We start from the raw sequence: 25,145 nt of genomic DNA, 5'->3' as shown, positions 1-25,145 counted from the left end.
CGTCGCCTCCCTCGGCTCGCCGCCTCCCTCAGTCCCCCGCCGGCTGCCTCGGGACGCCGCCTCCCTCAGTCCGCCGCCGCCTCCCTCGGGCCGCCGCCTCCTCCGTCGGGTCGCAGCGTACTCTCTGGAGCCGCCGCCTCCCTAGAGCCGCCGCCATGTATGCTTTGCTAGCTGAACCTTGTCTCCACCAAATGTGTTCTGTCATTTGAAATGATGAGATTGATTTGTGTTCAGTCCATTTGTAAAATAAGAAATGATGAGATGGAATTGTGTTGTGTCATTTGAAGAGATTTAGATTAAATTGTATTCTGTAATGACAATGACTCAAGTGCAATCAAAATTGGTTGCATATTCAGAACAATGTTCATGAGTGCTCTGACTGAGAATGACTCAAGAATGACTTCTTGTAAAGCCTCTCGTACTGATCTTCCAGGTGCCAAATTCGGAGCCAACATTGCTGGTGCTTCACTGGAACATTGTTCTGACTGAGAACTCTGGAGTTGGATGATTTCCTCTTTCAATCATTAGAGAAAATATAGTCATGATGTTTTTCTTAATGGAGCTCACAAATGCAATTCCATGAGCACTAAAAATCATACTCAACCTTTTTTTTGTGGAACCTGAAACAACCAACTAAGCACGAGAGCAGGGTTCAAATGTTAAAGCATTATCTTTATGGTGGTTTGGCATAATTAATGAGTCATTCTCAGACATACTCAGAGAAAGAAATAATTTTCTCAATAACAGTAGAGAAGTAGTTTTCAAGATTTAGAGCAATATTTGTTTAATGACATGAGAGTAAAAGTAATACTACAATTTCAGCTCACTCAACCTGACATTCTGACCTTATTCAATTTTTCATTTCTATCTCCAACTCTAGCATGCATTTGTCCCTACAACATTCTAGTCTACAGAAGTTGAGCAAAGTTACCAACAAGCCATTAGAAACAACTCAAAAAGAGCTCAGACTACTACAAATGGAATATTTGAAGCAGAAACCAATGCACCAATCCAGCTTTTACTGATCAGGGTCAGTGTTCAGATATATGCCTAGCTGGACCAATCGGTCACCACTGCCCACACTTAATTATACGCTCACCATTGCTAAGAATGTGAGAGATTTAGCCTCAAAACGATCAGAAAGGAATTAAATCAGATGGGCCTACAATCTGCAGAGCATGAAAGACATAAATGACAAATGTGTCTCCTTCACATTTCACATTCAGTAAATGAGTCCAACTGTTCTGAAACTGATAGTGAAGCAAACTCAAATACAAATATGGTTCACAACTCACATTTAAATAATTATTACAAATTGGCTCACCTAGTAGTAATAAGTTTATACTAATTTGAAATGTAAAAGCATCGACCTAGTAGCAAGGTAACCTACAGAACATTGTTTGGGCAATTGCGTGCATCATGATCCACTAGTTGCTTGCATTTTCGACACTTCCTTTTTTTAGGCTCCTTATCCTTGCTCCTCCTAATTCTTTTGGATCTCCCTTTCGACCTAATATCATTCGGTGGATGTATATCGACTTCAGTTGGAATTCTATTACCTAGGAAAGATTCATATTCTTCTTGTTTATCAACTCTCGTAGCAGGCGTGATCTTCTGGAGAGGTTCTACTAGGTTCGATAAACTAGAATATAAAAAGTCCATCCCTTGTTCAGAGGTCTTGGCCATTTGGATAATATCTTCAAACTTGTTGCGCGATTCTGAAATCTTTTTCCGCATTGCCACCTCCCTTGGATCCTTTGGCTTTTCATCCAGTAGGTTACCTTCACCATCATAGAATAGTTCCCTATAAAATTGAAGTGCTCATTAAGACTGATAGTATAAAACAAAAAAGGGGATGTACAGAATGAAACAAAAATACCAAAGGAAAAAAACATACAGTACACACCTTTTACATCTTGTCTCCCATCTCTTCATAATATAATTCGATGTACCTCATTTTGCTTCTCGGCGCGAAGCACTTGTATGATATGCCGACACGGGATGCCATAGGACTCATATAATTTACATGAGCACGTAGCGAACATGTTTGTCTTGTTCATCTGAACAACTCGCTCTTTTCCAGATAGGGTGCTGATGGTGAAAATTTTGATATCTTCACATTTTTCCAGTATTTGTGTTGCTTGTGTCACTTGTACAAGAGACCTACGGAAGTGTAAAATTGTATGAACTGATAAGAAAATCACTCGATGCTTGGCAAATGAACTAAGAAGTTCAAGAAATAGTAGATGAACTTACTGTTGTACTCAAATATTGTGGTGTGCTCGGACGTTCAATGTGTGCTTCAACTCTGACGTCGACGGTGATTCCAGCATGATCATCCACTGCATGCATGCAGTCACATTAGCAGTGATCAGATTAATTTTGATCAAAGAATGTAATGCTGGTATGAATGGCTACCACTACCAACGCCAAAGTTCGCGTTGTGGACGGCCGCCGGCTCCATGGCGGACGGCAGCTCCATGGCGGCGAGCAGCTCCATGGCGGACGGGCGGCTTTGAATCACGGGAGCAACGAGGCTATTGGAGTTGGCGTCGATTGCCGATGATGTAGCTCCCAACTCCATGGCGTCGTGGGCGGCCGCTGGCTCCATGGCGGAGGGCAGCACCACGAGCCGTGCGACGACGCCGGCGGCGACCTGTGCGACAAGGGCAGCGGCGAGTCGTGCGATGAGGGCAGCGGCGAGTCGTGCGATGAGGGCAGCGGCGAGTCGTGCGACGAGGGCAGCGGCGAGTCGTGCGACGAGGGCGGCGATGCTGGATGGTTAGGACTGCACGGGTCGAGGCCGGCGGCTGCTAGGCCGGCGGTTAGGGCTGCACGGGTCGAGGCCAGCGGTGGACGAGCCGAGGCCGGGGGCCCGTGCTGCATGTGCCGACGCCGGCGGCCGGTGCTCGACGCCGGCGCGCGGTTAGGGCTGCACGGGTCGAGGCCGCTGGTCCTCGTACGTTCTGGTAGACATGCGCCGGCGGCGGCGGCGGCAACTAGGGCAGGAGATGATCGGGAGGAAGCAGGACGGAGGAAGACGAAACTGGACCACGATAGATCGGGGCGATTCGATCGGGACGGAGGGAGACGGACAGCAGCAAACGGGACGGAACGGAACGAACGGAGGGGTTTTTTTTGACAAAAACGTAGGCCAGGTGGGGTGAGGGGCGGGCGCTTAAATGAAAATAGTCCCCAGATCTGATCGGTGCCCTCGGATGGGGATCCAGTGGCTTGTGTTGGAGTTTCCAAAGTTTGCACAAGGATCCTAGTTTCCATCTATCAATCAATCAATCAATCTATCTATCTGTCTATCTATCTATCTATCTGTCTGTCTGTCTGTCTGTCTGTCTGTCTGTCTGTCTGTCTATCTATCTATCTATCTATCTATCTAGAAAGGACGTGCTCATATGGATAGATCAGTCTCAGTGGAGTTTTATTTCATAGACATTTAATTTTACTGATGTGGCAGAATATTTATAAGAAGAGAGAAGGTAGAGTTTCATGGATGTGAGAGGAGTTTTATCTCTATGATAGTCATCCAGCTCGCTTACTAAGTTTTTGTTCTAGGTAATGTATTGAGACTGGCCTTAATAAATCAAGTGTTCAAATTCGGTGAGTTGAAAAAAAATCAAGTGTTCAAATTTGGTGAGTTGAAACAACGTAAAATTTTTAAGGACTTGACTAGCCGGATAGGGCTCTCCCTTTATCGTTAACGCGAGACCACCCGCTCCCCCCCCCCACACACACTGAAGATCCCGCGTGGATCCCACCTTACCCAACCTTATCTCTATGCATGGGTCGTCTTCCTCTACTGGAACTTCCCCCTCGGCTCCTCGCCTCTTCTTCTCTGCCTACCCCACCCCATCACCAGCTTCCCCCCTCGCCGGCGTCTCCTCCAATGCCAACAAGAACCCCCCCCCCCCCAAACCCTTTCCCTCCCAGCACCTCCACCACCCTCTCCTCTTCCTTCTCCTCCTCTCCTCTCTGGCGCACAAGCTCTCCCTTTATCGTTAACGCAAGATCCCACCCCCCCACACACACATAAGATCCCATGTGGGTCCCACCTTACCTAGCCTTATCTCCACACGTGGGTCATCTTCCACCACTAGAACTTCCCCCTTGTTGCTATTTCATAACGTCAACTTTAGATATAGGATTATTTAGCTTGAACCCGATAATGGCACCAGAAATGCTTGTGACATTTCTTAGAGCAATTACTAAGAACGAAGCTATTCATGAACCATGGATCGTTCCGCAAGCGCACGGAATTACCGGTGTAGCATATTACCCGAGAGTATTCCAGGATGTTATTTATATTTCCGCAGGGAAGGCGGCGACTAAATTGTGTAGATAGGCAAATGAACTAATTGAAATGGAATATTCAATTGCATAAACAGGGGTAAGATAAAAATTGGATAAAGGTAGTGTGACACACAAGTTTACTCAGCTCAAGTAAAGATAAATGGCAGGGAGCTAGGTAGAAGTTAGCATCTCGCATCTCTAATGTACTTACATTAGTTATACAATTTACTAAGCATTCTATACTTTGCATGTGGTTAGTCTAACCCTAGTTATCCTAGTATTACTAGGAGAACTGTCCAAAATGGTTGTCTGATATGACTGCCAAGCCATCACAGCATTTTATAACCCTCCTACCCCTAACCGAACCTAGAGGGTTACGATGTCACACAAAATTGGACTGTCACAATCTGCAGGCTACCTGCACAAATTGTTAGAAAGGGTGACATTAAACAACAATAAACTAACCCAGACACTGCCTACATAATAAGTGAGCTGGGCTGGTGGTCTACACCGAAGCTAACTGGGTTGGCTGCCCGGACACTCGTCGCTCCACTTTCGGCTACGCCATCTTCCTGGGCGGTAACCTGGTCTCCTGGTCGTCCAAGCGGCAGCCGGTTGTCTCCCGCTCCAGTGCTGAGGCGGAGTACCGGGCTGTCGCTAACGGCGTGGCGGAGGTGTTCTGGCTACGACAGCTCTTGGCGGAGCTCCACAGCCCGCTCGCCAAGAGCACGCTCGTCTACTGCGACAACGCCAGCGCCATGTATCTCTCCACCAACCCCGTCCAGCATCAGCGGACGAAGCATGTGGAGATCGACCTACACTTCGTGCGCGACAGAGTCGCCATCAGCGATGTTCGGGTACTCCATGTCCCAACTACCTCCCAGTTTGCTGATATCTTCAAAGGGATTGCCCTCCTCGACCTTCTCGGAGTTTCGCTCTAGTCTCAACGTAGCCGGTGGCTAGTTGTGGCTGCAGGGGGGTATTTGCCCTTTGTACTCTATTTTTACCCTCTTCTTGTCCAGTCTTGAACACCGCTGCGCCGGTAGTTCAGACTGCGGGGGGTGTTGGTGTATATGTGAGCCCATGTATAGAGGCCCATCTAGAGGCCCATATATATGATCTATATATCCCACCCTTCTAGGGTTCGGAGGAATACAAGCCATTATTCTCTCCATCAGAAAATACTGCTGGCTGGCTGGAGGTTGCTGGAGCAGAACAGGGTCGTATTGTATGAGATATTGATCATTTATCTTTTCCTACAAATTATATTATTGTGTGCTGTAACATTTATTGAAAAAATGTATCCTGTTAGATCTACATGAATTTTCGTGTCGGTTTAAACACTCATGAAAATGAAGGGTTTCTTGGTTGTGTCATGTTTTCGTGGCGATGCAGCACTCACAAAATTGAAGTATTTCATGACAGTGTATATATTTTTGTGATGGTTATGAACTCTCATGAAAATATTTACGTGGCAGCTATGAACTCTTATAAAAATATTTTGGAAACCTGACAATGGCTCATTTTCGTGGCTGAGTCCTCGTCACGAATTATTTTCGTGAGGGTTCACCCCCACAAATACTCTATTGTCGTGGCGTTGTATTCGTGAGAGTTACTGCGTGACGGGCAGCTGCCACGAAACAATTTTGTGGCAGGATTCATAGTTTTCGTGACGATTTTTACTCTCACGAAAAATACGTCGCGGATTTATAGTTTGCCATGAAACAACTGTAGGACTGTGCCGCTCAGACCTTCAGGCCACCGGATCTGCGGCAAGAGGAAGGGAAGAGGGCAGAGAAGAGGGCCGAGGCTGCCGCTCCTCTCGTCAGCCCAGCCTTGCCACCGCGGCCTCGCCAGTCGCCTTGCACTTCGCAGCCACGGCCACGCCTCAAACCCACCACACGAGGGCAGGAAGAGAATCAGTACTAGCGAGCATGACCTCTGCAAACAATAGGAGGCTGCGAGCTTTCCCTTTTCAAATCCACCCGCAACAAGCAAAGCGATCGACAGCACCAAATCCACCGAAGAACTCCAAGTACGACGACAATTCAACCAAACTAGAGTAAACTAGAAGGGCGAGGGCCGAGGAGACAGTCGGATAAGGAGTACACAAATACAACGGTAAAGAAATACAAAACCCTTTGTATAAAGGTAGTGTAGGGGCATCATCTTTTGCTAAGCCTTAGACGATCCTAATGATCAATTCTCCTAGTAATCATGACTGGATACTTATACTGAGATATTTATATACAAGAACCCAAGCGCAAGTGTGCAAGCGCAACAATACTAATAATACAATCAATCATTAATTGCTACTGTACAGAAGAATATTTACAGACCTACTAACCCACACAAAATTGATGAATACAATACAACAATCCGTATTTTCCAACCTGCAGTTGGCTCTGAACAGTTTGCATTAAGCCATACAACACGCCTTGGAATAGTGTGCTTGACGTGGTGAAACCGACCTCTGTGATCTATGCCGAAAAGGTTTGAAGACCCTCGCATTCTCGTATAAGGGATGGGGTGATGTCATTGAACTCAATGTTGAAGCATGCTGTAACTTGGTTTTCCTCTAAAACACCTAGAATACAACATTTGATAATCAATGAAGTGGTCTTAGGAAACATTACAGAAGGAATTGTTACCACTGTTCAATTTTTTGATGAGCCGAGGTTTTGGGTATTCTCTATACTAAAGCAAGGTCTATATGCACTGGGCCTTCAGTTCCGTTTTCTTAAAAATAAAGTTAAAATTACCAAATCAGCAATTTCACCAAAAAGTAAAGAGCAAACTAGTATTTGCATTTCTAATATATTTTATGTAGCTGTATTAAGATGTGCATAGATTGCTTATTATCAGTACTTAGGTGGTAAAAGAATAGATGCTTTATCCGCATTCAGCGCCTGGGAAGTCAATATTATAATAGGTTTCTTTTTTTTGGTACAAGATATTGTGGTAGATTTTTGAATGCCGAGCATGCAAGCGAATTCCATCACTCCATAAATAATGCAGGTGCATTTGCTTGTGGAGCTGCGTGTGGTATTATCTTAATCGCATAAGCTTGCTCCTAAAAAATATGTAGAGGAAATTACCAGATAAAATGCAGCTCAGTCGAATCTGGACTTAGCACTTCGTAGCTCACTGCTTTTTTCAGGATCTGTTGACCTTTAAAAGGACCTTTCACTCTTTTGGCAGAACTTGGATCAGTGTTGAAGCCACAGGCCAGTACTGAGCTGTTTGGATGGCACCCTGTCACCCTGGCCTGGGAGTGCTCGCCCAGGCCGGTCGATCCATTGCCAGGCATTTGGAATCAAACTCCTGGGAGTGCTTCCTGGCGAAGGCAACTTCTCACAGGGTTCAATCCAAACTGGCCTTATATCTCCTATGGAGTTGGATCTGTTGTATCAGTCTCTAAGAAATGAGCAACAGCAGAGTAGAGTTGCTGTTCGTCAAATGGCTTTGACACATATCCATCCATTCCACATTCCATACATTTTTCAAAGGTCGCTTGGATTACATCTGCTGTCATGGCCAAAATCGGTACATGCCAATAATGGGCCTTATTTCCATAATTATCAGCTGATACTTCACCCATCTGGATCATATCATTGATTTTTTTCTCTATGGATCGGATTAATCTCGTAGCCTCAAACCTGAAATTGAAGGTAAAAATTGTTAATGTTGGGTCCTACAGTGCATCTACAAGTGATCAAAGTGCTACTTGTTATAACCCCTAGGAAAGCAAACTAAGCATATGAGGCTACAGTGATCCTTTTTTACCAAGAACTGAATGTGAAAACAAGAGATTATGCTCCCACGATCCTCCTATGATCATTAGCTTCCCAATACTTCTTTAATATAATGATACGCAGCTCTCCATTGTGTTTGAGAAAAACAAATTTCCTAATAATAAAAGGAGGTGCATACATTTGTCGCTTCTTTAGTTGACTATCGAAATATCACTCTAGATCAAGAAGCTTATAGCTAAAATTAAAGACATACTTCCTTGATGAACCAATGAAAGAAGTTGCAAGAGAGATTTCTGCACAAAGGACCTATACTTACTGAATTTCTTATAGTACATCCACACCAAGTACATAACAATATAACATATAACAATCTTTTATTAGTAACGTATTAGAAAGGAAGATTACCCATCCATTTCAGGCATCTGAACATCCATGAAGCAAGCATCAAATGTGTGAGGTGGCTTGAGCATATCAATTGCATCATTTCCACTGTCGACACATGTAACTACAGCTCCATATTTCTTCAAAGAACCAGCTGCAACTTTACGATTGACTGCATTATCATCCACAACCAGAATCTGTTTTCCAGTTAGTACACTACGAAGAACCAAAGACTGATCTCTACTGTGTGGCCTTGTAACCCCAATCCCTAAGGTTTTGCGAAGACATGCAGCAATAGTACTAAGGCGGAGGGGTTTCCTTATGCAATCACCACATCCTGTCAACCTCAAATAATCAGACTCTGCAGGGCTTATTGAGTTTCCCAAAAGAAAAATCTTTGGCACGGGTTGAGAAGACTTGTGTGAGCCCTTTAGTTGAAGATCTACAAGATGACGACAAAATGCAAAACCTGAACCATTACCCCAAGCTTCTGTATCAACAAGGACCATGTTCGGATTGCTTTTGCTGCCCAACATGCAAAATATCAATGACACCAACAAATAAGTCATAAGCAACTTTTAGAAAAGAAAATGCATAACAACATGAAAAGTGACAAGGGCAACATTATATATTGATTCTATTTGGTAGTAACAACTGAAGCAATCCACAAGTGATTCAGAATCAAAGTACCCTATTTCAGCTTCTAAACTCAAACAAAAATAAGTTTCAGTCTGTTTCTCATATTTTTCTTCAGTTGATAAGAAACTACTGAACCACGACAGTACAGCAAATATCCAAAGAAATGAAACCCAATGAACTCAAGAAATTATAGCTACACCATGTGTTAAGATGACGGAAGCTTATAAAACGCTTGAACAAAATAACTTGTGCAAAGTTGTTGAGATGAATCTAACAGTAAGCTACACAAGAAAGGAAATGAACCTTGAGGTGCAGGCTTCTAGCAGCATTGAGAATGCAGATTCAGATGTGGCAACAAGATTGCACTGTATTCCAAGTCTCTGCAGATGGTATACAGTAATATTTGCACGTGCATTCCTTCCATCAATAATAAGAGCCCTCATTCCTTGAAAACCTGATGGAGTAGGTTCGAAATAATATCTTTTAATATCACCAGGACTTTTTCTGTTCTCGTTGAAAATGGCAGTAAAAGAAAATGTACTGCCAACTCCTGATTTACTCGTAAACCCTATTTCTCCACCCATCAATTCAACCAAACGTTTTGTAATACTCAAGCCAATTCCAGTTCCACCATATGTCCGTGAGGTGGAACTGTCAGCTTGCATGAAAGGTGTAAAAATACGCAGTTGAGCATCCTTTGTTATTCCTATGCCAGTGTCCTCAACTCTGACAACTAAGTTAATTCTATCTGTTTCACCACTTGAATGTTTGAACATCCTAAAATTGTCAAACGACTTCCAGCTATCTGCTACTTCAAGCCCACTTAGTGTGTTCCATATCATGTTGTCGTGATCATCCAAAACCTCTCTGTTCTGAGCAGAAACGTCATAAAAAATGTTTCCTGCCCTCTTTACTTCCTCGACCAAATGCACTTGAACGAAGATATGGCCTCGCTCAGTAAACTGTATTCACAGGCAGGCACATTAAGATAGAGATGGATCATATGATTCCTAGGTTGCATAAATGAAAAGGATGCAAAATGCAACAGTCGATTTGGGTATGAAAATTATAGTCGATATCAAGTGGCTACAACTATAGTTTTTTGAGAATCGCTAAGTTACAAATCTGTAAGGAATTCTCAAGTTAAAAATCTCACAAAATTAATACTTAGTAAATTGTCATGTTTCCTACAGAGTACAATTGTATAAGTGGTGCAGTTGACTAAACACAATTACAACTTGCCAGCAAGCTAAACATGGAAGCTACTAATGTTCTGAATCTAACCTTCATAGAATTCCCCACAAGATTTGTAATGATTTGCCGAAACCTCCATGGATCCCCAATTAGAACATCTGGAACCTGATCAGATACAAGCACGGCCAGCTATCCTCACAAAAGAATTAGTGAATTACACATTACTTCAGGTCCCATGTCGTTAAACAAATATTTTCAGAGTTACAGCTTTTAAATTAGTACTGACCTCTATGCCTTTAACCTGTGATTTTTCATAGAATAGAGATACCACGTTATCAAGAATATCACGGATATCAAAAGGCACTGCTTCCAACTCAATCCTTCCTGACTCTATCTTAGCCAGATCAAGGACTTCATTTATCAAGTTTATCAATGCCTTTCCACTTTCTTGAGCAGTAATAACAAAATCCTGCTGAGTTGTATCAAGTTCGGTGTCCATTAGCATCTGCAACATACCTGATTCAGGAAGAAAGCCTCGTTAAAAAAATCATTTGACCATGTCTATTGTGAAAACACAGACACAAATAAATATAATATGTAGTAATATATCTCCGAAGGACAAACCTAGAACACCATTCATTGGAGTCCGAATCTCATGGGAAACCGTTGCTAGAAACTACAAGGTAATCAACATCTTCTCAGACGACAAAAGTAGAGAAGAGCACACAGGAGATAACAACTAAAGGATAAAAGAAAACACAAGAAAATGCAAAAAGAACCTGAGACTTTGCAACATCCGCAGCTTCAGCTTGTCCTTTTAGTTCTCTCATTACCCTATAATCATGTTCAGCCGTTTCAAGGGAGTTCAGAGTTGCATAAATTATATGACCAACAAGCAAAACAATTATAGCTACAGCTGTCGATATTGTTATGGCAGACCATGGCAGTGGGGGTTCATGCTTGAATCTGAAAGTGTAAAACAGGGAGCACTGAGCGCATCTGATGGGCAAAAGTATTGTACAAATTCTGATCACAAAAAGATTTGTACCTGCAATGCATTTCATGTTTGCGTGTTGGGTCACCAAAATCAATGTTACTAATGTGCTGCAGATCACCAGATGAACTGAAATCAGAACCATACATTTTAATAGGGGATGTATGATTTGTGGTGTCATATAACTTAACAACTATCTTTTGTTTGCTAGCGAGTTGCTCTAGGAGTTTATCCACCAGAGAAGGAACATCAAATGAGGCACCAAGATAACTGCCAAGTGTCAAAAACAAGATTAAGATCAAGTCTGCTAAAGGGGAAAAACACAAAAGGGTGTGCCTATAGTTTGACTAGAACTTTGGAAACAAATTTTACCCCATTGTAGCATGAATACGCTCCTCTGGTGTCGCATTTGGAGGAAGATCATATTTATACACGGTGAACGTAAGCACCACACCAAGATGATTAGACTTCAGAAGCTTAAAAGGGGACGTTAAAGCCCCCTTACCTGTTGCCCGGGAACGTAATATATTATCATGATCTTCCTGAAACAAATGTTCCAATGTTAGGAGACAGATGGAGAGAGAGAGAGAGAGAGAATAAGTAAAAGCCTGTGTAGTTTTTCTAGACTACAATCTACAGGTCCTGTGTTGTTTTTGTACCAACATGTAATGCACTAACTCACACGGGAAAAAATGCAATAACCAAAAGAGCTTTAATTGTTATACTGTGTTGAAAAGAGAGAGGTGCCAGAACTATTTACTGAGGTAGAATATCTGAAATAAAATTAAGATAAGGTCTACATGTCAGCTATAGACAGTGATGAACAAATTCATGGCTTCCTGCAGAGATTACCTGGGGTTTGGACATGCTATGGAACCTATATCCACGATTTATTGAAATATAACGCCCTAACTCAAATGGACCATTGAACAAGATACTGAACAGCTCATACTAGTTTTGCAATCATGGTCAAAATGTAGTTTTTATGCACCAATATCTAGTTTAAAGAAAAAGATAAAGTTTTGCACATTTTTCATCTTAAGCACTTGAAAGTTAGAAAGAGTTAGAAATTTCTTATTTTCATAACAAAGTTAGCAGAGGGAATAGATCAAAGAGAAAGGGATTTACAGAAAAATGCTTACAAATATCCTCACCTTCCCAGACATCATATCTACAGATATGATATGCTTCACAGTTTCCTGGGAGAAAATAACAGGTGCATACTCATCTTGAACTGGTGATGGTTCAAGCTTTTCAGGATTATAGTCATGAACAAGAGATTGATCTCCAGCTTCCATCTTCTTAATCTTCCATCCATGTTGTTGCTCGAACTGTTCCCTTTCACTGTGTAATACCTTCAGTGCATAGGCCACACCACTCATCAATGGCCTTTCAAAAGTTGTCCTTGCTGTGAAGTCCTCAAATGTTTTCTGGAAGGGTTTTTACAAGCAAAAGTCCATGATCATTGAAAAACATACGGCTAAACCGTAACTAACATGATTCTATCCTTGCAAACAAATATATTAGTAAATACAAAATATTGTTTTAAACTAAATACTACTGTTTTAAGAACACCTTTATGGTTCGTAATACAGTTTATTTCGGGTTCTCCACCTAAAAGAGTCTATTAGTTGCTCATTGGACACAGGTATTCATTCTTTTCTCTTTCTACATTCTTAGGGACCAGACGACTTGTAAATTGAATGCTATCTCCAGTTTTTAACCACAACAAGTTTCTGGTCTTTGTTGTTGCCACCTAACTATAAATAAATGAAGATAATCCTTGGGAGGCAATAATGCTATTTAAGTGGTCAGGACATATGAGATGTTTGGCACTTATTCACTAAAATGGAAGTCTATGTATTCCATCTTTGAATTTTGTTTGCTCCCCAATTCAAAAATTCTTGTGGCTCTGTGTGACATCCAGCCCAATTTGGATGTGGCCTAGTAGTGGACCATGAGTGCTGCGTGCACATGTTTAGTACCACCTTGCTAGTTGAGCAGGGGTGGAGCCAACTTATAAGTCCTTATCCTCTAGCCATATTACCTTCGGGTTAACCCTTTTACAAGAAGCGATGACAAAAGTGTATGCAGGGTGCTATGTGTATGCGGCTCGCCCCTCGGAAGGGCTGGGCAGTGTGACTTTGGAGGATGGGGTGTTACACTCTGCTTGCTGTGTGCCTGTGTCAGCAATTAAGATGTCTCCCATTTCAAACAAAAATTAAGATGGCTCCCTAAGTTATGTTTCCTTCATCACTTCATGAGTACAGTAAATACAATATCATCAGAAGAATTATATGACTTTGCACAAGTTAATATAATAACATGAATGTTATATTGAGCAAAATTGCAATCTCAACATTGAGTTAACTGAAACGGAAACTAGTACTAATTACCAAATGGTGCTAAGCTGGAGCTGAGTTCACTTACACATCATAATATGTTTCCCATCAATCTGGTCTAAAATTTATTATTTCACTCTTACTACATGGCACCGATATTGAAAGTTTGCTATTCACCATGTGTATGGGAGGACAACATTGAATTCATGAAGGATACCTGATCGATAGCAGACTGATTCTTCCCATGGTGAAACGTTGAGACTAATATAGCCAAAGCATGCACATGGTTCATGCTTACATTAAACTGATCCTGTAGCATCCTTGCTCTCTCATCGCACATGTTAGAAAGATTCTCAATTCCCCTAGCAACAACATCTGCATACATGCATGAAAATATGCATATAGAGCTACAAAGCCCAAGCAAGACACCAATAAGCAGAGCTCTCTTGGACCACTTCCGACTTATTTCAGCACTTGGTATCTGGAGAACTTTCTCATCCGCACACAGCTTGTTTGATTGAATCCTTCTTTTGTGAATAGTTTTAACAATTGAAATTACAATGCTCCCAAATAAAGCAGACAGACAGAGCATCACTGTGTGCTTGGAACTTGACATTATATTATGGACCACATTCACGCCATTGATTCCAGCATATAGGTCACATTCATGTGGCTAGACAAATTGGAAATAGAATGAAATCAATGCAACTTTGTAATGGTCAACGAGTAACAGATAATATTTAAGAATCAAATAACCACATGCCAGACCAATATTGTACTTTACCAATTTGATAAAACACCATTTCTTTAATGATAAATCAGAAGCTAGACATTAACAGCTATTGTCAAGTATTATAGCATAAAAATGAAGCTAGGTATTTGGTGCAAGTGAATTCTGCGGAGGATTGAGTTGTGAAGAAACTATATATATTGACCTCTTATGAAATATCTATTAGAGTTCACATGTATATAGAGGAATATGTGTAGATGTAACAGGTAGAAATAAGTTCCTGATGACTCACGAATAGCCAAAAGAACTACATCAATTATACGTTTCATTAAATGCAACTCTATACATGCTTTATAGCTGCAAGAGCTGCAATTCACAAAGTCCATACAAGAGGAAATAAATTGAGAAACTCACATGGCCTTGTGTGGTAGAACTAATGTCTTCTTGTATGACATTTTGCAAGAACTTATCTTCCAATACCGCAGGTGCATGACTATTGACCCCATATTTATCTTTAACTGTGCAGAATTGTTGAAGAATGGCATCCTTCAACCAATTCTGCTTTCCATCAGATATCTTATCTTGAATACAAAGAGTATTTGGGATACTAGATATGCTATTGACTTGATTCCCATCATGGATCAATCCAGATTTTTCCATACATTCTCTCTACAAAATAGTAGCAAAGTAGTTGAAAGTGACAGTGAGGGATGCAAATTGCTTTTGCCCAAAAACTTTGCTAGTACTACATATCATGCAATGTCACTGCTATTTTTGAAATAATTTGATAAGACAGGTATAAGCAACATGGTATTCAAAACTCTCAGTTGGACTACTAGGTACAAATATTTCATGGGGAAAGTAATATTTTATATTCCGCAGAGATGCATATTCTTCTGTTCCCATTTTATATTTGCTAATTTATGAATATGAACTCGAAAGTTATGTCTTTAGTTCAACATGAGTAATTAACTATATTATCATGTGGTTATTCCTTGCATTTGAAGCATGAATTACACCCCACCCCACCCCCTATTTATCATGTTTACTGTAAATACTAAATTTCTGGTAGCAATAGTAAGTTAAATGTATTTTCGAGAAATAGTAGGTGAAATGCACTTAAGGTATGTAGCTCCACTCTACTTTTACTTCCTAGATCAACCCCCAGCTTTGTGTGCGACAATGGAGTTTTTGATGGCTTGTTGGTTGTTGAAACAGCCATTTGAGGTTGCTAGATATCAAGTGAATGAGCAGACCCATATTTGGAGTTCCATCGTCAGTTCGTCACCAAGTGAAAACATCCAAAAATCAACAGCATTCCAGCTTAAGTGGTTAACCTAAAGTTGGTTCAAATGAGTAATCCACACTTGTTGCTCTTGATGCTTTGTGGCATCAAGATTGCTTGGTGGTGCATTATTTAACTCTTGAGAGGGGCTACAACAAGGATAGTGGGAGAGAGGTGACTCTCTAATACCTCAAGAAAAGGTTGTCATGCCAAGCTTTTCTTCGACCTTTACATTGCAAATTGATTTATTGCACTTACTTTCACATTTTTTCACTAGAATTGACATGTGTATTTTATAGCACTGGAACCTAGAGTACAAATATTTTTGTTCCAGTAGAGTAGAAACACTAGAAAAGCCTAAAGTCCATTTAGATAGAAATTGATTTAGCATATATATATACCAATTTTCAAACCCACCTTAGGGCATCTCGGTCTATTCAAGGATGACCGATCTAGCTTCTAGCCTATGAATGGCATGCTTCTAATGCTTGTTTCAAATCCTCGCCCGGACAGAAAAACTGACAAACCTTCCATTTTTCTGTCGGATTCTAAACATGTCTTTATCTATTTTTACTGATCTTATAACAGCTCAAATTTCTGAAATCCACTGGAATCCAACTTGATAGTTAACTATTTCCAGCAATCCTTCTACCACTACAAATTCTTACTACCAGCGAGCCTTATAATACTACTCTGTTTAGTCAATATAAGCTCATATAAGTAAACTACAAGAACAGACTCAGCATTTCAAATAGCACTAGACAAACAAGTGACCATACAGTAAGATGAAACATACCTCTTCAGGTGCCAGTATGATATACACATATCGAATGGAACAGGTTGACACATGATATCTAGCCCATACCAAATTCATGTGCGTCTTATTTGATATACGGCAGCAGAAACTGCATGCCTTCATTGAATCTGCTTTTCACTGCTACAGTGCCTTGTGCGTGATATGATAAATCAATCTATGTATTGCTCCCTTTAGCCGTATCAGTCAACAAATTTGCACGAGTTTTGCAGCTCAACTACATCTGACAGTCTATATGGCTTTTTTTTATTAAAAAAAGCAGTCTACTATATGGCTATTGAACTTGACTAGAAAAATGATGACATAAATTCGCAAAAAGGAAAAAGATGACAACATCAACAGCAGTGGGATACTGGGATTGCGCACAGATGAAAGATCGTGTAATGCATATGCCTACCAAGCTCCTACACTGTTCCATTCAATTAGAACTACAGAAATGTAGAAAACAATAGAAGATATTTGACGCAATAATCATACCTCTTCCGATGAGAGGATGGACACCAACGCTTGCAGCTGGCTCTTGCTGAGGTTGAACTGCCCCAGCATCCCCTCCTCGTCAGCCACCCGGCCCGAACTTGACCTCCCACATCCACCAATCGCCCAGACCACCAAGAAGCACACGACGAAGCCGGCCATGGCCCCGGCGCCGGCGTGCGCCGCCTTCCCTCGCCGGCAGCCGCCGCCACATTCCCCTGCCCCGTTCGGAGCCATCCGTGACCAGCCCCCGCTTCAGCCACTGAAGCCACCGAAGACCTTCAGGAAGCACCGCCTCACAGCACAAAACAAGTGCCGCTTAAGTGATTCAGAATCGACGGCATTGTGTATCGCCCCTCCCCTATTCCGGGCTGGAAGTTCCTAGCCTAGAGCCACATAAACAAGCACAAGAAACAGCCGAGGCTTCCACTCATCCAGGAGGTAAGTGAGCTCAGGATTTCAGAGAGGCCAGCAGCGCCTCATCGAGCCAGCAGCAATCGCATGCCATGAGAGAAGGGGGGATTGGTGGGGTTCTTGCTTGGTTTCTTTCCCGGTTGGAGGGGCCCTGCACGCCGAGAGCCAATCCAAGAACTGAGGAGGTTGGTTGCTGCGGTGGCGCGAATGATTGCGCCCTCCTGCACTCGCACGCCGGGGCGTCGGGGACCGGTGATCGAAGCGCCCACTCCAAGCCACCGAAGCAACTTGCTCGTCGTTCCTTGCCTGGGTTTGGGGGGGTCTGGGTGGGTGGTGGGAGGGGAAAGGTTGGAGTTGGAGCAGGAGCAAGAGGCCAAGAGCTGCAAACAAGGCAGGGGGCTGGTAGTAGTGTGCAACAACTGGGACACAGGAGATAGAGAGATGTTTACTCCGTAAAGCTGCTGTGGGTCTTTCTCCTCTCTCTTCGTCTGCTGCTTTTGATCCTTCCCCCCACGCCCCAGCTCTGTCTGCCGTGTTTAGTTCCAACGAAAAAAAAATCGATGGAATCTTGTTAATTTAAAGTATTAAATGAAGTCTATTAACAAAACTTTTTGTATAGATGAGTTGTAAATCGCGAGACGAATCTAATGATGCTAATTAATCTATGATTAAGTCATAATTAGCGGATGATTACTGTAGCATCACTGTTGCAAATCATGGATTAAATAAGCTCATTAGATTCGTTTCGCGATTTACAGCCCATTCATGCAAAAAATTTTATAAATAGATTTCATTTAGTACTATATGTATGTGTCAAAATATTCGATGTGATGTTTTTTATGCGTTTACGGAGTTTACAGGTAAAAATCTGAACATGGACTTTGTTGCTGGTGTTGTTGCCGTGTCAAGTACTACTAGCTCTAGCTGGAGGCAGGGGGATGGGGACAAACCCAAGCCAGCAAGGAGGTGATGTGGTGTGGAAATTTTTGATGTGGGGGAAAGGGTTGAAGGAGCTTTTCAAAATAAAAAAAAGAAAGGGTTGAAGATGCACATCATTCTCCCATCATCCTCTGGTCCCAACAATGGTCATCACTTCATGGATTGGGGTTTTTCTTTTCCTCCTCGCTCTATCTTTGCTTGCAAGACAGATCTAGGCAACAAAGTCATGTGTAAATTGTCTGGTTGTATATATCGAAAATTAGGCTCAGCCGTATATTTGTAATAAATTTTGCATATTTTCTTAATTTAGTTTAGTTAATTAATTATATCTCAGACACTAATATTGTGTCATTCGTAATCGTCTCTGGAGCCTACATCGTAGTTTGTAAAGGTAGAATTGTGGTTTGTGTCGTACGTCGCTTTCCATATTTATCTTTGCTTCCAAAAATATTCCTATTGCAATCTTTACTCTTCATGTGAATGTTACATATAAATAGAAATCACTTTATTGTCAGTTTCCATGCTGTTGTCATATGAAGAGGAGTCTAGCTCTAGCATCTTCAATAATTGTAATGCAATCATCAAAACAGTTTTTATAACAAAACATTGCTATCGGTCAATATAGCCTTTTTCTTTAAGTCGTCATCATGTTTGAGACCCTGACTTGAGAATTCAATCAGTGTATACGTCCTGCTATGAAGCAAGCACAGACATGCGCATCATGCATATGAACATCAAATTGTGGTAACTGATAAATGAGTCAGTGTTGCATCATTTTTCATCTTATTATTGCGACCAAGCAGATGCTCTATTCTTATCAAATAATATCATTTCTCGCCTTGCTTGAATTTCTAAGTTTACTTTGTATCTCGTTATTTAAGAACTCTGAAACTGCTTTGCCTAACTTGAATTTCTTTAGATAAGCCAAAGTTATAATTGAGTACGCCCTGTTTTAAAATAATACAATCACAGGAAATCAGACATTAATTTTATTGAAAGACAAATGAGATAGGGGCCTCTAAATAACTGTGCATGTGTGTGCAGATAAATACCGGACCCGCACTGTCATTGACTGTTCATGCAAAAACTTATATAAACCACCACAATTAAGTGGCTAGCACACATAATTTTAAGTAAAGCCACCACAATTAACTGGCCAGCATGCTGAAATGTTAGCAGGTCCAAAAGGTAAGATTGCATCTTTGTTGGACAATTTTCAAATGCTAGGATTTAATTTTTTGTTGGGGGCAGTATAAGTACATCTGCTTTAGTGTAGTGTGCTCTGTGATGCTTGCCAGAATTAGAATACAATTTAGAAGATTGTTCAAACTTACGTTTTTTTTGTGAACAAGCAGATTGTGTATGTTTATGAAGTTTGACCTTGGATGATCAGCCTCTATTACTATTAAATTTTCTTATATAACCAAAAATATTTTGGAAAATTAGACTTGGCACAGCGTGTAAACAGGCTCTAAATGGCTGTAGACGAAGTGGGTGGGACCATATAGCATGTACTCTGGTGGGTGGGACCATATAGCATGTACTTTATGGTAACCCGTCAAAAACAAATATAAAAACATCGTCCGATTCAACATATGTACATGTGCCGTCTTTGCTTAATGGTCAATGAATCATGATGTACGTCTTGTATTGTATTTCCATTTGCTCTTTTAATATGAAAAAAAAGTCTTAAGACGTTGTCTGTACTATGCAAAATATAAATTCCTTTTCCATCCACAAGGAGCCTTGGGACAACACCTCCAGCTGAGCAACCGGTTTCACACCGTTCTACATGGGTCCATGGCTCCGAAGCTGTCCTCCCAACGGACTTGGAATATGGAGCGCCGAAGGTCAGATCATACGACGAACGGGGAGCAGAGGCATCCCTCGAAGACGCGATGGACCAACTCGACCAGGCGTGCGACGTTTGCCCACCTCTGATCGACCAAGTATCAGCAAGCGTTGCGACGTTACCACAACCGTCAAGTACGGAGTCGGGCGTTCAACATCGGTGACTTGGTGCTCCGCCTTGTCCAAAGCAACAAGGACCACCACAAGCTGTCTCTACCTTGGGGGAAGGATCATACATCCTCATGGAAGTACTCCAGCTTGGGACCTACAAGCTGCAACCTGCAAGATGCCAACGGCGAGATCCTCACCAATGCATGGAATATGAAACAGCTACGTCGTTTTCGAATAAACACACCTATGTCGTTTTCACTGCAGAGAATGGTTGACATTGGCTTTCAGTTGAAAAATCATGGCGTCACACTCACGGTGTCAGTCTGGCAAAATGATCAAGATATTGCACCTACGTATGAGTTAGAGGAAGTCTGGGTCCATGTTACGGGGGTGCCACATGCTTACAGGTATTACTTGGTTTTCTGGGTTGTTGGGACAGTGATTGGTGCAACTCTGGAAGTTGATATGCTAACTTATAGGATGAAGGGCGTGATCAGAATCAAGGTTGGGATGCTGGATAAGCGTCAGCTGCCACATACTACAGACCTGGTTTTTGGTACTCAAGGTTATCATGTGACCTTTGCACAGGAAGATGAACTTTTCTTGCCAGCAACGCTTCCGCCAGAAGATGATGATCCCATGGATTTTGATAATTTCGGGGATGGTAATTGTAGTGCTGAGGATAAGGATAGGGATGATTCTTCAAAAAAATTGAAGAGGACGAGTCAACCTGAGAGCAGCTTACCTCAGACAAAAAATTTTGGATCTGGACCTGTCCCAATGCAGTGTCGGATTGCGGTCACTCCTATGGGAAACCGTCGCCCATGTCCACCGAGGAAGCCGATTTTGTCTGAAGGAACTACAAAATCGACCAAGATTGCGGTTACTGTACCAAGAGGTGGTTTCAGGCCGGTTCTTGGGAATACTTTTGGTAAATATCATCCTTTTTTTACATCAGAATATGGCTGTGTTAAATCTGATTTTTCACAATGCCTTCTATCTGATGCAGTTAAGCAGCAGGGAGAGGTGATCGACACACCTTTGGGCGTAGATGCGCTTTCGACTGGCATGGGCGCCCAGATGGCAGGGCCAATGGGCGATTCCAGCATGGTGATGGATAAAAATCCTCAGGAGCTTAAACCTGCACTGCAAGTACAAATAGGCTCTGAGTCGGTTACTTATAGTGTCAGGCTAATGTTACTTCACCAAGAAATAATGGTCAGTGTTCGCGCTTCTTTGGGTCAGCTTCTGAGGAATTGCATACAGTCTCACCCTTTTGTGTAGCAGATTATGCTAATTCGCCATCTAGTGGGCCATCTGTGATGGCATCGCCTATAATTCCGGAGTCAAATACAGGTACTCCTTCACCTTTGTCAGATAATTGTTGCGATAATTTCAGATCATCACTCGATCTATCTGGTACAGATACGGTGGTATCTGCTAAGGCGGGGCTGACAACACCGAGTAAGCAACAAGTTGTGTTGGCGTCAGGGCAGCCGGAAGTGTTCACGCCGGCAGCTTTCAAGACACCTACCAACAGTATAGCAGGTACGGAATGTGACGATATTTCAGGTGTTGGATCAATTTTCCTTGATGGTAAACGCCGAAGTGCTCGCGCTAACTACTCTTTTTCTGCTGATGGTAATCCTGCAGCAAATGAGCTAGTTCTAGACAAAGCCAAGAGGCGTGCTGCTATTAGGAACCTGGATAACCCGACAGGGACATACCCACCAGGTAACATATCTTTAAAGTTACCTGTGGACAATAGTGTTACAAAATTAAAGTCTATCGGGATATCTATGGGTAGCAGTTCCAAAGAGATTAATGTTTCTTCTAATGCACTAAAATGAATCGAAGTGGACACAGTTAAGGTTCAGCCAAAAAAAATAAAAGAGCGGATACCGATTTAAATCCTTTTGATTTAAGTGATGAGGAGGATCCTGAAAATGAAAACAGGCTCCTTTCCCACTTAATCAAGGACATAACTGATGATGTGGATTTGGATGACCTGGACCTAGGCATGAGAATTTGTGACCTTAAGGTGACCGGACGTAAGTCGAAATCAACAGCTAAAAAAAGCCAAGGCGCGGAAAAAGACTCAAAAACTAAACAAAAGTGTTTCCCCATGAAAGGATTCTACTGGAATAGCAGAGGTCTTTCAGACTTGGCTAAATATAAATACATCTCAAATGCAATTAGAGATCACAAACTAGACTTTGTTGCCCTCATGGAGACCGAGAAACAGGACATGTCTAGATCAAATCTTAACCGTCTTTCTGGTGACACGGATTTTATCTAGCATTGCCTCCCACCTAGGGGACGGTCAGGCGGTATTCTGCTAGGAATTAATTCAACAGTCCTTGATCTATCTATTATTGTGGAAGGGGAATTTTTTATTAAGTTCCATCTCCGAAACAGAAACAATGACTTCAAATGGATTTTGATGGCAGTATATGGTCCGGCACAGGATGAATTCAAATCAGCTTTTCTGTCAGAACTCGTCCGTACATGTCAACAGAATCTGTTGCCCACCTTAATCGGGGGAGATTTTAACATCATGAGGCATAGTAAGGAAAAGAATAAAAATAATTTTACTCTAGGCGATAGGATGGATGATATCCCTCAAGTCAGTTCACTAGAAAATGCATTCCTCGTAGCTCCTTTCACTGAAAAGGAGATTCGGGATGCAATCTTTGATATGGATCATAACAAAGCGCCAGGACCAGACGGTTTCCCAGCTGAATTCTATCAGCAGTTTTGGGACGTCATCAAAGGGGACCTCATGCAAATGTTTCATGACCTGCATAATGGTGATCTTCTCCTTTTCAGTCTAAATTTTGGTGTCATAACATTATTGCCAAAAACACAAGAAGCCAGCAAAATCCAGCAATACAGGCCGATATGCCTCCTGAATGTGAGTTTTAAAATCTTCATGAAAGTGGCGACAATCCGTGTCAATTCGGTTGCAGATAACATAATTAGCCCTTCACAGACGGCATTTATGCGTGGCCGAAATATTTTAGAAGGTGTTGTGATCTTGCATGAAACGGTTCACGAATTACATCGCAAGAACTAGAGTGGGGTAATTTTCAAAATAGATTTTGAAAAAGTCTATGATAAAGTGAGGTGGAACTTCCTGATTCAGACGCTTCAGCTGAAAGGCTTTTCAAACAAGTGGATTGATTGGATTAAGTCTTTCATCTTAGGTGGAAGTGTTGCAATAAATGTCAATGATGAGGTGGGTCCATATTTTCAAACAAAGAAAGGACTTAGGCAAGGAGACCCACTCTCACCCATCCTTTTTAATTTAGTAGCCGACATGCTCACACTTTTCATTAAGAGAGCAAAAGCAGAGGGTTTGCTGAGTGGTGTGGTTCCCCATTTGGTAGATGACGGGCTATCAATACTACAATATGCTGATGATACAATTCTCCTTATGGACCATAACCTGGAGCAGGCTCATAACATGAGGACTATTCTTTGTGCTTTTGAGCATCTATCGGGTCTCAAAATTAATTTCCATAAGAGTGAAATCTTCTGCTTTGGAGAAGCGAAGAATTGCGAAAGTCAGTACATGGAACTGTTTGGTTGCAATCTAGGATCTTTCCCAATCCGATACTTAGGCATTCGGATTCATTATAGAAAATTGTCTAATAGCGATTGGCTGAAGATCCAAGAACGGTTTGAAAAACGTCTCAGTAGTTGGAAATGTAAACACGTTTCAACTGGAGGTTGTTTAACACTCATTAATTCTGTTCTTAGCAGCTTGACTATGTACATGATGTCCTTCTTTGAAATCCCAAAAGGGGTTCGTAAGAAGTTGGACTATTTTCGATCTAGATTTTTTTGGCAAAGTGACGAGCATAAAAAAAGTATCGGCTAGCAAAGTGGGACATCTTGTGTCAACCCAAGGATCAAGGGGTGCTAGGGATTCACAATTTGGAATTAAAAAACATAGCTTTGCTCAGTAAGTGGTTGTACCACCTGTTAACAACAGATGGTACATGGCAGCAGATCTTACGCAATAAATACCTAGGGTCTAAACCGTTGGTACAGGCCCAATGGAAGAGCGGAGATTCACATTTTTGGGCAAGCCTGATGAAGGTAAAACGAGATTTTTTAAGATTCGGAACATTCGTGATAAAGGATGGGTCTCAAGTAAGATTCTGGGAAGACACTTGGTTAGAAAATAGTCCTTTACGCGATCAATACCCACAACTTTATAATATAGTCAGGAAGAAACAGGATACGGTGGCTGATGTACTAAGTACACAGATTCCGAACCTCCCTTGGCGTAGAGATCTAATTAGCAATAAGTTGGTGATGTGGAATAATCTTGTCTCACGTCTATCAACTATAGTTCTCAGCCAAGAAATGGATGAATTTAAATGGAACCTAGACCAGACAGGTGTTTTTTCGGTAAAGTCATATTATCTGGGATTAATCAATCAGAACACTCCTAACCTAAATAAGAGAATATGGAAATTAAAAGCCCCACTCAAGATAAAGATATTCCTCTGGTATCTTAGACGAGGCGTCATTCTTACAAAGGATAATCTTGCAAAACAGAATTGGCAGGGGAACCAACAGTGCTGTTTCTGTCATGAAAATGAAACAATACAACATCTGTTTTTTGACTGCCGATTCGCGAGAATGGTATGGGCTTCGGTCTATGCGGACTGGGGCATACCAAAACCTCATAATATGCCTAGTATGTGTGTGAGTTGGCTCAATGGAATTCCTAAAGAATATAAGCCACTAGTATTTCTGGGTGCGGCAGCCTTGTGTTGGTCTTTTTGGCTATGCAGAAATGCGTTGGTGTTCGATAACAAAAAATCTTTCTTTTTGCAGGTTATCTACTGAACTACGCACTGGCTCCGTACATGGGCTATCCTTCGGAAGTATACTTTGCAGGAC

General features: G+C 41.8%; 1 protein-coding gene and 1 long non-coding RNA gene across 3 annotated transcripts; one reads left to right on the top strand and one right to left on the bottom strand.

The window, feature by feature from the left end:
• The first annotated feature begins 6,035 nt into the window (after positions 1–6,035).
• Positions 6,036–7,883, top strand: LOC120687504. The gene is made up of 2 exons (XR_005680765.1): positions 6,036–6,426; positions 7,507–7,883. It is a non-coding gene; the product is annotated as an uncharacterized LOC120687504 (long non-coding RNA).
• Positions 6,426–17,771, bottom strand: LOC120687503 (probable histidine kinase 5). Of its 2 annotated transcripts, none has more exons than XM_039969519.1 (14): positions 16,917–17,771; positions 14,755–15,009; positions 13,828–14,283; positions 12,423–12,698; positions 11,641–11,810; positions 11,323–11,538; positions 11,054–11,240; positions 10,899–10,950; positions 10,561–10,790; positions 10,365–10,439; positions 9,384–10,042; positions 8,466–8,966; positions 7,404–7,964; positions 6,426–6,892 (listed from the first exon to the last, which is right to left on the bottom strand). In XM_039969519.1, the coding sequence occupies exons 1-13, from the start codon at positions 17,148–17,150 to the stop codon at positions 7,694–7,696; spliced, it is 3,582 nt and encodes a 1,193-aa protein (XP_039825453.1). In that variant the 5' UTR covers positions 17,151–17,771; the 3' UTR covers positions 6,426–6,892; positions 7,404–7,693. The 2 variants fall into 2 exon arrangements, with proteins under 2 accessions (XP_039825453.1, XP_039825452.1); XM_039969518.1 differs by having other exon boundaries at positions 10,365–10,463; positions 16,917–17,769.
• Between the last annotated feature and the right edge of the window lie 7,374 nt (positions 17,772–25,145).

Source organism: Panicum virgatum, chromosome 9N (assembly GCF_016808335.1).
Source record: "Panicum virgatum strain AP13 chromosome 9N, P.virgatum_v5, whole genome shotgun sequence".
Classification (NCBI taxonomy): domain Eukaryota; kingdom Viridiplantae; phylum Streptophyta; class Magnoliopsida; order Poales; family Poaceae; genus Panicum; species Panicum virgatum.
The sequence above is the reverse complement of the archived record's forward strand: the minus strand, read 5'-3'. Positions and strand labels throughout refer to the sequence as shown.

What these genes read in the sequence shown, in the direction of transcription:
- LOC120687503 (XM_039969518.1), bottom strand. Translation starts at nt 17,150, where the DNA reads ATGGCTCCGAACGGGGCAGGGGAATGTGGCGGCGGCTGCCGGCGAGGG. An exon ending in TAGATATGATGTCTGGGAAG is followed by an intron (nt 11,811 to 12,422) that starts GTGAGGATATTT and finishes CATTTGTTTCAG; the next exon opens with GAAGATCATGATAATATATT. An exon ending in CAGATGCCTGAAATGGATGG is followed by an intron (nt 7,965 to 8,465) that starts GTAATCTTCCTT and finishes CTTCAATTTCAG; the next exon opens with GTTTGAGGCTACGAGATTAA.